General features: G+C 51.6%; 1 protein-coding gene across 1 annotated transcript; it reads left to right on the forward strand.

Annotated features, from left to right (window-relative positions):
* Positions 1-1,124: 1,124 nt before the first annotated feature.
* RLBP1 (retinaldehyde binding protein 1) lies at positions 1,125-10,734 on the forward strand. Its single transcript, XM_045813134.2, has 8 exons — positions 1,125-1,133; positions 2,272-2,361; positions 2,634-2,762; positions 4,012-4,216; positions 5,640-5,818; positions 8,751-8,909; positions 9,820-9,930; positions 10,246-10,734. The coding sequence occupies exons 1-8, from the start codon at positions 1,125-1,127 to the stop codon at positions 10,402-10,404; spliced, it is 1,041 nt and encodes a 346-aa protein (XP_045669090.2). The 3' UTR covers positions 10,405-10,734.
* Positions 10,735-12,067: the final 1,333 nt, after the last annotated feature.

The following is a 12,067-nucleotide window of genomic DNA, read 5'->3' on the forward strand; positions in this document are numbered from 1 at the left end:
GTTCCTTGTGACACACTAATCCCAGCCTGCTGACTGGACCACGCCCCCAGTGGAGGCAACCTCCAGGCTCCCCGAGGAGGAGGAGGAGGAGGAGGACGCAGGCACCAGGTACCCCTAAGGAGAAGCTGGTAGGTAAGTCAGCAGCAGGGGTCTGGCTGGGCCAGGGAGCCCAGGACTGGGGTGAGGAGTCAGGGTGGGGAGACCTCATCCCTGGCTGCCTGTAAAACAGGTCTCCCCGTAAAACTGAAACCAACTGGCCATTCCCCAGGTGCTGCTAGATCAACCTGATGGCAGATTTAGCAAATAAAAATAAGGACACCCAGTTAAATGTGAATTTCAGATGAACAACAAAGACTTTTTGAGTGTAAGTATGTCCCAAATATTGCATGGGACATACTTATGCTTCAAAAGCCTTTGTTGTTCGTCTGAAATGGACGCAGAATTGGGCATTCTGTATTTTATCAGGCAACCCTAGATGGCAGGGAACAGCCTCTCCATGGAATGGGGGTGAATGTTTTTTCATTGTATACAGTTCATAAATCAGGATTTTAAAAAACTCAAAATTAATTAGATTGGGCATATTTTTAAAAAAATTGCTGTACTGATTTTAACCCTCTATTTTGAGGTTCTAGGATCTTGTCCTAATGATCCACTTAACTGGCTGGGGGTGTCCAGCCACTATCTCTCCTGTCTAAGCTCAGTTCTATCAGCCTCTCCATTCCTGTTCCAGCAAAACCCAAGTGAGGGAGGCCACACCAGTATTTCAGTCTGTCTCTGTGTCCACACAGTTGGAAGTCTACCTGCCAGGGAGAAAGCTTAGATTTGGTTCCTTCTGGTGGGCTCCCTGCCCTGGCTGGGGCTGGGGAGTGGGAGAGGCAGGGAATTAGGAGATCCTCAGATATTCCCTGGGATCCTCCCTGTCTCTCTGGGCATACTAGGGCGATGATCAGTATGATGCTAGGAGAGGGAAGGGAAATCACGGTTTAGAGCAAAACACTGGGCTAGGTACCTTACAGAAATGACAGGCTCTTCACTACAACTCTCTTCGGTAGGTACAGTGATTATTCCCAATTTGCAGATGGGGAAACTGAGGCTAAGAATGGTTAAATAACTTGCCTAAGGTCATGCGGGTGGTAAATGACAACTCTCGGTTCAAACCCAGGTTTCTCTGACCCTAAAGGGTTTTCTGTAACTCCTAGGGAGCTTACCTGGAGAGGTCTTGGCTCTAGCTGTCAAAGCGATGGCTCAAGTCCCAGGTGACAGATGGCTCTTTTAAAGGCACTGGGGATGTTTAGGTGGGAGAGGAAAAATATCCGGACACGGGAGAGCTGTCTCCAAAAATACTCAGTGGGTTGAGCAGGTTGTCATGTGGGCAATGGATGAGATTTTTTCTGGTGGCCAAGCATTGCCTCTGTGCACGTCATTTAATTTAACCTTCATTACCCTCCCCCCACCTCACTTTTACAGGGGACAACCAAGACTCAGGTTAAATTACATAGCTTGCAGGTGGAAGAGACAGAATTTGAACCCAGGTCCAACTTTTGCCACAAGAGGCTGGGTCCCGGTGCTCATGGGAAGTCACAGCTTGGGCTCAAGACCTGATCCCTGGCTGTTTCTGGTTGTGTGACAGTGGACAAGCCACTTACTCTCCCCGGGGGTCTGCTTCTTCCCATGTAAGATGGGAAGACTAATGCCAGCTCTGGCTCTGAGAGGTGGATTTGAAATTACTCAGTGCATCACAGAGCACAGAACACACACCCAGTATTCTGGTTACGTAACTAGTCATCACCCCTCCTGAGAATGAATGCACCGGAGAACGGGCCATCCACTAGGCTGGGAAGTTTCTGAGATCCCTCTTTGGGCTGGAGATGGAGGGCCACAGACAGGAGGAGGGATTGCCTTACTCTGCAGTGACAGTGTAACTTCAGAATGGAGGCCGAAGCCAGGTTTTTCCCTGGCTGGACCAACTCATCTTAAGATCTAAGGTTTGCGGTATTTTTGTGTATATTCCTTCTCAAAGAAGTCTTTCCTGATTGCAGCCCAAGGATCATTTTCTTCAGGGCCATGGGGGAGGGTGCTGCTTTAAAATGCAGATTCCCGGGCCCCAGCTCGGACTCTTGAGTCAGAATCACGGGGTGCAGGGCCCAGGCACCTGCATTTCTACCAGATTCCTCAGGTGATTCTTATGCACTCAGAAGTTTGAGATCTGCTGTTCTGAGACAGTAAGAGGATGGTCTGTCCAGACTATGCCCCCTTGACTTCCTGTCCTAGGGAGGAGGCCGCCTGGAGAGGCCAGGACAGAAGCGAGACCCTTATTTTTCTGAGGACTCTGAGCCTTCCAGAGGCAGCATGTCAGAGGGCGTGAGTACCCCTGTGCTTTGGTCTCCCCTCCATCTGCCTTTCCTCCTCCCTCTCTCCCACCCCGTTTCTCTATTGTTTGGTCCCCTCAGGACCCTTATGGGCACTCACCTGTAACCCTTTGGGGTCCATGACCCCACCCAAAGGGAGAAGGCCTAATAGTGATCTGTATGAAAGTATTAGCTTAGGGTCTGAGCAGACTCATTGCCCTGGCTTGCTCAGGCTGATGGGGGGGGGGGGCTCTCCCTGCTTCTTCCTGACTTCTCTCTGCCTAGGTGGGCACTTTCCGCGTGGTCCCTGAAGAGGAACAGGAGCTCCGGGCCCAGCTGGAGCGGCTTACAACCAAGGATCATGGACCTGTCTTTGGCCCATGCAGCCAGCTCCCCCGCCACACCTTACAGAAGGTGAGGTGGCCCGGGGTGCAGGGTGGGGCAGGCTAGGGTGGGCTAACAATGGGGAATGTCGGACAGCATCCTTTCTCCTGTAGGACAGGTCCAGCCCCAGCTCTCCAGGCTATGCTGGACTGGCCTGTTCTAGGGGCCATCCTGGAGGTCGGGGCCATGGCAGCAACCTGGGCAGACCTGCATTCAGGCCAGCCTAATCCAAGACTACAGGACCCCCAGAGTCCCTTGATATCAATGCCAGGATCCCTCTAGGGATCATCCTAGACTCAGATATGAGGAACATTGGTTTGCAAGTGGCCCAGGGGAACAGGAATCCAATTGCTGCCCCCACTGGATAGGCAAGAGGCCTGAGTTCTAGAATTAGACCTAACTTTCAACTTGCTGTGTGACCTTGAGCAAGTTGCTTTCCCTCTCTGGGTCTTGCCTATTGTATCTCTGAAAGAAGGCTGTTGGACCAGCTCAGGGAGGATCAGACTATGCTCTGTGGAAAGTGGCAGAGCTGTCTTAGGGTCGAGCTGAGCCTGGGCTCCTGGAAGCTTCCATCTCTGCTGGCCTAGGCATCTCAAGGGAAAGGTGCCCTGCGTTCCCCCAGACCTGAGTCCCCCTCCTTTGCTTTCCCTCTACTCCTGCTGTCCAAGGAGAGAGCTGCCTGAGGCCTGAGGAAGAGTTGTCCAGACGCAGCCAAGGGGAGGAATATAAAGATCTGGGGCAGGGAGGCAGGCTGTGGTGGGTGGGGTATCTTTGTTTTTGAAAAGATCAGGATCAAGCCTGGGAGACTGCAGAAAGAAGTGACTGAAAGCCCAGCCCGAGTGTGAGCCCCCCCCTTTCCTGCCTGGGTCACCTCTACCTCTAGGGGCCTCAGTCTGCTCATCCTGAGAAATGGAATGTGAAGACCCACTTCACGGCGATGGGTTGTGGCCTTCGGTATTTCAAGGCCTTAGCAGGGCGCTACGTAAGGGCTCCAGGAAGGGAAGGCTGCTGTCCTTAGAAACGTTGACCCCCTTGGCGGTCTCCTGCCCACACACCCGGGATGAGCAGCTTGACCCACGGCTCTGCGGAAGTAGCCGGCCGTCTCCCAGGTGCTGCCAGGGCAGGAGCTGCTCTTGGGGGCAGAGGAGCGATGGCCTCGGCGGCAGCCCCCCCGGCCCTCGGCGGGTCTGGCCCTGGTAGGACGCTCCTCGCGTGGGCTTCCTGCTCCGCACCCGCGCGCCTCTCTGTGACTTGCTGCCGCCACCCCACCCTGTTCCAGGCCAAGGACGAGCTGAACGAGAGGGAGGAGACCCGGGAGGAGGCGGTGCGAGAGCTGCAGGAGCTGGTGCAGGCGGAGGCGGCTTCTGGGCAGGAGCTGGCCCGGGCGGTGGCCGAGAGGGTGCAGGGAAGGGACAGCGCCTTCTTCCTGCGTTTCATCCGCGCGCGGAAGTTCCACGTGGGGCGTGCCTACGAGCTGCTCAGAGGTGAGACCCTGCCTGGGGGGACCGCCTCCCGAAGGCTGGGGCCTGGAGGTGGTGAGGGTGGCGTTGACTCTCACCCAGGCACTGAGGGGACTGTCCCCTGCATTCCCCACTCGTTCCCTGCCCTGTGAGTCACTCTCCCTGAGCCTCCTATCCTTACCCGGAAAATGAGGTGTGAACTCAACAGCCTCCACATTCCTCAAGGTCTGGCTCCCCCCTCCTCTCTCCCAGTCCTGGAGAGCCTTCCCCTCTCCCCCACCCCAGCCTAGGCTTTGGCAGCAGGAAGCGTGGGTGTGTGCCCGACGCCCGGCAGGTACCTAAGCTTCGTGCAGAGTGGGACTGGAGAGGGTGCCAGCCCTGGGAAGGAGCCCTGAGGACAGAACGGCCCAGGCCTGCTGGCTGGCTGAGGACAGGTTTCCCATGGAAATCCAATCAATCCTTGGCACTGGGAAAGATTCTCCTTTTCTTACCCCTCCATTCATTCCTCCCCTCCCCCTCCCTCCCTCCTTCCTTCCCCAAATGTGAATTCGTAGCCACGCTGGGCCAACCACTCTTTTAGGCCAAAGGATGCAGCGGAGAACGAAGCAGACACGAACTGCCTTCACAGATTTCATAAAGGCAGAAATAATAAACCCGAGAAATAAAGTTACATAGACTGTTTGGTAGTAAGAAAGAATAACGAGGAAAAATAAAGGAGGTGGACGTACAGACCCCAGGGTTGGAGTTCTAGGTAAAGTGCCCGAAGGCTCTAGGGCAAAGGGAACTTCTGAAGAAAAATGCAAAGGAAATGAGATACCTGGAGGGAAGAGTAATTGGGCAGCGGGAACAGCAAGGTGGTGGGGGTATACCTGGAGGGTGATAGGAAAGGTGAGGAGGTCAAGTGACATTCTCTAGGCAAATGTTCCCCGAGCACCTCTCCTGGGCCTGGTCCTTCTAGGGTTTGGTGGTCGAGAGGCGGGGGACTCGTTCAGGACGGGTAAAGGTGGGGTTTGTGGGTGGGAGAAGTGCTTCTGGAATCAGGAAGGGCCTTTGGGTTCTGCGTGGGGTTGGGGTTTGATCTTGGGGTTTTTTCTACTCAGCTAACCCTGTGCCCAACTGGAAAGCTTGTACTTCTGCCCGTGGGCAAGAGAAAATAACAAGTAATAATCGGCCTCAGATTCAGGATTACACCTCATGTTTGCACCATTTACAAGTTCATCCCTAGAATCTCGTTTGATTACTGCAGCACTTGGGTGAGATAGGCCATCGTATCCTCCTGTGTTTTGAAGAGGAGACAAGGGGCTCAGAAAGGTTGCGTGTCCTGCTTGATCACACACAGAACGTAGGCGGAGGGGTGGGGCAGGAGTCCAGGTCTCTGGAATCTTGCTGTGTGCCACGCCCCGAGGGGCTGGCTCCCTGAGGGGCTCCTCTGCTCTCCCTCCACCAGGCTACGTAAACTTCCGGCTGCAGTACCCCGAGCTCTTCGACAGCCTGTCCCTGGAGGCCGTCCGCTGCACCGTCGAGGCAGGCTACCCTGGTGTCCTCTCCACTCGGGACAAGTATGGCCGAGTGGTCATGCTCTTCAATATCGAGAACTGGGACTCCGAAGAAATCACCTTCGATGAGGTCAGTGGGGCCGACCTTCCCGGGCAGGGGAGAATTCGCAGGCAGGCCCACTGGCCCATACGTGGCTGCCCCCTGGTTCCCCTGCCAAGTAGCAGTGACAGCTGTGGGTCAGCCCTGCCAAATGCTGAAAGCTGAGAGTGACACAGAGCACGGGGATTAACAGACTGTGGGTTGGGAGAGATTCCGGAAAGCCCAAGTTTCAACCTATTAAGCAGCCAGAGTTCTCTGCATGTATTTATTTATTTAACCATATGACTTGAAGAGTATTCTTTGTTATTTCTTTTTTTTTTCTTGTGATTTTATTTTTTTCTTCATGGTACTCTGTAATCTCCATCACCTATTTCCCCATCCCCCCATCCACCTCCCCTCTGGGGACTATCAGTTTGCTCTCTATAGTTAAGAGTCTGTTTCTTGGTTCTCTCTCTTTTCCCTTTTGCTCGTTTGTTTCTTAAATTCCACATATGAGTGACATCGTATGGTGTTTGTCTTTCTCTGACGGACTTATTTCACTGAGCATCATACACTCTAGCTCCTTCCATGTCATCGCAAGTGGCAAGATTTCATTCCTTTCTATGACTGAGTGATAGTCCATTGTACATATGCACCGCATCTTCTCCATCCATTTCTCTGTCGATGGACACTTGGGCTGCTTCCCCAGTTTGGCTGTTGTAGATAATGTTGCAATAAACATAAGGGTGCATGTAGCCCTTCGAGTTCGTGCTTTTGTATTTTTTGGTCTCTGCATTCATATAGACGTGTGTGATTTTGCTTGTGGAGCCCTTACGACAGCTACCCTGAGTGGGGCAAGTAGTCACGGGAGAACTTTGCCATGTGCCTCCAAGCCTTAAAAAAAAATTGTACAGACTCGCTTTAGAAGATGCTGTCTCATCGTCCCAGCATCATTTATTGAGAGTTCCATCTTTTTTCCCAGTGACTTGAGATGCCATCTTTATCACTGTCTCTATTTTCATACATATTTGGGTCTATTGCTGGACTTGTATTCTGTGCCAACGGTCTCTGTCTATTCACGCTCCCATACCACACGGCTTTATTTACAGAGATTGTGTAGAATGTTTCATATGTTAGGGTTAGTTCTGTCCTCGTGGCTCCTCTTCTTCGGGGCTTTTCCAGCTAGTCGTATATGTCTACTTTGCCCTACAGACTTTAGAATTAACTGGTCGAGCTCCAGGAGAAATGTATTTTTACTGGGAACAAACTCGGGGAAAATGAGCATCGTTATGAATGCAAGATCCATCGGCTGCCATACGACCCACGTATGAGGGGTGCCCTCCCTTTTACATGCCTACTTTTGAACGTTTATTTTTATTATTTTAATTAATTTAAGTAATCTCTGCACCCAATGTGGGGCTCAAACTCACAACCCCGAGATCAAGAGTTGCATGCTCTACCCACTAAGCCAGCCAGGTGCCCCCTACTTTTGGACTTTGAGGAGCCTTTTAAAGTTTTCCTCACAAACATTGTGCACATTTTCCCTTAAGCTCATCTTAAGTGTTGCTATAAACAGGGTTTTCTCTCCCATTATGTCTTCTGATTGGTTTTTGTTGGTATATATGAACATTGTTTTTGTATATTAATGTTATATCCTGAATTTTTAAATTTATGGTAGTTTTATAATTGATTCTCTCAGGTTTTCCAAGAATGCTATCATATTATTGTACACAGAAAAGATGGTTTTTCTTTTCCTTTTCTACTTATGCCCCTGATTTAAAAAAACAAAAACAAAAACTTGGTTGCATTGGCCAACACCTCCAACAGAGAGTTAAATGATACAGAGATAGGAGCAGCTATGGTGTCTTACACTAAGATACTGGCTTTAGGACTAAGGGGCACGTATGTGCATGTGTGTGTTTGGGCAAGAGATTTAAAAATATTTTTTCTTGGGGGCCTGGCTCAGTCGGTGAAGTGTGCACCTCTTGATTGTGGGGTTGTGAATTCGAGCCCCACAGTGGGTGTAGACACTACTTAAAAAATCTTTAGGGGGCCTAGGGTGGCTCAGTCACTTAAGCGTCTGACTCTTGGTTTTGGCTCAGGTCATGATCTCAGGGTTGTGGGATCGAGCCCCAAGTCAGGCTCTGCACTCAGTGTGGAGCCTGCTTCAGATTCTGTCTTCCTCCTGCTCATTCTTCTCTTTTTCAAATAAATAAATAAAATCTTTAAAAAAGAAATAAAATATTTTTTTATTTATGAGTTCAATGTGGGGCTTGAACTCATAACCCTGAGATCAAGACCCAGGCTGAGATCAAGAGTCAGACGCTTAACTGACTGAGCCACCCCACAAAAATAAAATCTTAAAAAAAAAAAAAAAACTATTTAAAAAATATTTTTCTTATTACATAAGTGATATGTACTTATTAGGAAATGCGAAAGAATCATAAATTAAAAATGATCCACAATTCTCCCACCCAGAAATTTCTACCATTGACATCCTTCCAATCTACTTTTTCTAGAAACATGCACATAGATGCATACATACACATTTTTTTCTTGTACAAATGGGATCATATCGTACAATAATATATCATGAATGAATGTTTTCCTGTATCATCCTATAGATTATATATTTATTATAATATATATTATATATTTTATATATATATATTTTTAACTGCTCCAGAATATTCCATAGCATGAATGTACCACAATTTCAGCAGTCCCTTACTGTTGGGCATTTAGGTTGTTTCCAGTGTTTCTACTGTAAGGGTCCTGGGATAAACAGCCTAGCATCTAACCGTGGATATGACACTCAAGGTTATTTTCTTGGGACACATCCACAGAGGCGGAATGTGCCGGTTTAAAGCCTGTGACAAATTTCTTCTGGTAAAGGGTGTATTGGTTAGCTCTCCTCTCAGGACCTTAAGCTTTAATTATCTTTGCATGTTGGGTCTTATAGCCTGTCCGCTCTGTGTCCAAGATCTTGCAGGCGTATTGTTTCATCCTGGAGAAGCTACTAGAGAATGAGGAAACTCAGATTAATGGTTTCTGCATCATCGAGAACTTCAAGGGCTTTACCATGCAGCAGGCTGCCGGGCTTCGGGCTTCCGATCTCAGGAAGATGGTGGACATGCTCCAGGTAAGGCCTCCGCCCTCTGTCCTGCAGGAGCCTCTCACAGGTCGGGAGGCTGGGAAGCCGGGCCCAGGTGCCCAGCTTAGTGGTGCTGGCCAGGACCCGAGAAGACCACCTAGCGCCGTAATGAGGAATGCCAACCACAAAGGCTTGCGTGGTGATCAGCAGCGTGCCGAGCATTATTCACATTCACTCCTTAACTCCTTGAGAGCAGACCCTTCCTCCCCTCTGCTTCATTTTACAAACCTTGAAACCGAGGCTCAGAGACTTGAGTGACTTCTCAAGGTCATAAAACTCTAAAGTGGCAGAGGCCAGACTTGAACGTACACCTTCAGACCTGGAATCCCCTTCTCTGTCCGCATATGTCACACTGCTTCTCTTTGTGAATTTGTCCCGAGAAAGGGATGATCGCTGATGTCCCTGACAACTCACTCCTGTCTATACTGACGTGTCAGAAGTCCTTCCGAAATCTGCTTTACGTGTATCTGGGAAAGGAGGGGTGGGAGATGGGGGTCGTGGAGGGGGTGGGTGTTGAAGGACAGCGAGTGTCCCTGGGGTCTAGAATAGTTTTCAGTCCGCTCAGCAGGCAAGTGGGTTTGCAAAAGCTTGGTCACCTAAAAACCAAGCGAGGCTACCAGGTCATTCCCTCACTTCCCCTAATGGCACCTGATACGCATCGGCAGAGAGAGGGCTGGGCTGCACGGCCTCGGGGGCTCCCTCCTGCAGTCTGGAGCCTTCGTGAAGCGAGGCTCCCCAGTTGCTGGCCCAGGGCTGGAACCTTTAGTGGGCTGTCCTTTGGGGCAACCGTGTGATGAGACAAGTCTGTCCTGGAGCCGTGGGGGGAGGCAGTGGGGGAGTGAGTGGGAGCCTCCGAGGCCACTGGGGCCATGGGCTGGGGCCCTCTCTGTCACGGCAGGATTCCTTCCCGGCCCGGTTCAAAGCCGTCCACTTCATCCACCAGCCGTGGTACTTCACCACCACCTACAACGTGGTCAAGCCTTTTCTGAAGACCAAGCTACTCCAGAGGGTGAGTGCATGGCCACACAGGGAGGGGCTCACTCATGCCCCGGCCAGTGAGGGAATGGTGGCGGTGGCAGGAACGCGTTCATGGCACGGGGCGGGGGATGAGGGTGGGAGGAGGAGGGGACCCCACCTGAGCCCTCGTCAGACTCTGGGCCGTGGTCCTGAGCTGAGTGACAGCACGACATGGAGGACTGTGGAGACGGACACCATCAGGCAGACATGGCGGGCTGTGCCTTTCTCCTCCTGTCCCTTTCCTCCCCTCCGTCCCCCATCCTGAGAGCACCCCCCACTCAGCTCTGTCTCCCCGGCTTCCCTGCAGGTCTATGTCCATGGAGACGACCTCTCTGGCTTCTTCCAGGAGTTTGATGAGGACATCCTGCCCTCTGATTTTGGGGGCACACTGCCCAAGTATGATGGCAAGGTCGTCGCTGAGCAGCTCTTTGGCCCCCGGGGCCAAGCTGAGAACACAGCCTTCTGAGGACGTCTCCTGCCGCCCACCTGTAGTTAGCATCCCTGGGCTCTCCTCAGCCGTCCTGGACCCAGAAGTTTGGGAAAAGGGCTGCCTGAGGTGGCTGTGGTCCCCCCTGAACCTCCCTCAGCTTAGATGAGTTCAGGTGTCACCCTCCTCCCAAGTGGGGGGGTCAATAAAGCAGGGGCAATTCCCTCGAACACGAAGAATTGGGGACAGTTATATTCCTACTGCCTCTGAAGCTTAGGACAGTGACTTGGGTGGGGTTGAATTTCAAAGACTCTAAGCTTCTCGATGATTTCTTTTCTAGCAGTTTTACCTCTTAGGGTCTGTGAAAGCAGGCAAAGAGGCTGGTTTAAAAGTCTCTCCCCTGCCAAAATAAAATACAATAAAATACAGTAAAAGGATAAAAGAGGGGAGATATAAAACAATCTGGCAAACACAGCAATTTTGGCGGCCGGTAGGCAGGAGACAGCTTTTTCACGTGGAATTCTGGGCTGGAAGCAGCCTTGAAGTGGCTCCATTTTGTGGTGGCTTTGTCCTCTCAGTTGGGCGCAGTGTGATGTGTGGATGGTCAGGAGCTGGGACCCCCTTCCAGGGTGGCCATTGTGTCCCCTCCTATGTGGGGTCTCTCCACCCAAGGCTGTCTCCTCTGGACCCCTTGCCTTGACTGGTAGTTTGTGTGTTTTTTTTTTAAGATTTTATTTATTTATTTGTCAGAGAGAGAGAGCGCCCCAGCAGGGGGAGCAGCAGGCAGAGGGAGAGGGAGAAGCAGGCTCTCCGCTGAGCAAGGAGCCCGATGTGGGACTCGATCCCAGGACCCTGGGATCATGACCTGAGCCGAAGACTGATGCTCAACCGACTGGGCCACCCAGGCGTCCCTTGACTGGTAGTCTTAGATGTACGGACGACACCTCCGAGTCCGCTCCTCCTAATGTCAGTGAAAGTTCTTGTCTTCGGTGTGAGGCACTTAACAGGGATAAGTTTCTTTTTTTTTTTTTTTAAGATTTTATTTATTTATTCGACAGAGATAGAGACAGCCAGCGAGAGAGGGAACACAAGCAGGGGGAGCGGGAGAGAAAGAAGCAGGCTCATAGCAGAAGAGCCTGATGTGGGGCTCGATCCCATAACGCTAGGATCACGCCCTGAGCCGAAGGCAGATGCTTAACCGCTGTGCCACCCAGGCGCCCCCAACAGGGATAAGCTTCTACTCTCCAGCTGTGCAGGTTTTGACACACGCACACACTTTCCTTCTGTAAAGTCCTCTTTCCTCAAGTGCGTGGCGATTTTTGAGCGTGGGGTGAGACTCCCCGTTAGAGGCCTCTGTGAGCTGAGCGTGCCACTCCCTCCTGGAGAAGGGCTAGCTGTGGGGCTCCCGGCTTGCAGGCATTGCCCGGGACTTCTCCCGAGATCCGTCACTGACTTTCCCACCTAGGGGCACACGCTTGTTCCTGTAGTCTGGCTAGTGTGGTGGCTGAGGGTCAGCTGGTCCGGCTGCACCCGCCCAGGTACCCCAGTAGCCCAGTGATCACCCCAGGGCTTTCCCACACTTGCCCCTCCTTCTGGGCGTGAAACACCCTGGGTACTGTGCCCACTTTTGGGGGCAGGACCTTCAGCGATTTCCTGGGCTGTAGGTTTAATCCAATCCCATCTGCTTCCACTCCTTCAGAAA

This window comes from Ursus americanus, chromosome 28 (assembly GCF_024610735.1).
Source record: "Ursus americanus isolate L20-20 chromosome 28, mUrsAme1.1.p, whole genome shotgun sequence".
NCBI classification, from domain to species: domain Eukaryota; kingdom Metazoa; phylum Chordata; class Mammalia; order Carnivora; family Ursidae; genus Ursus; species Ursus americanus.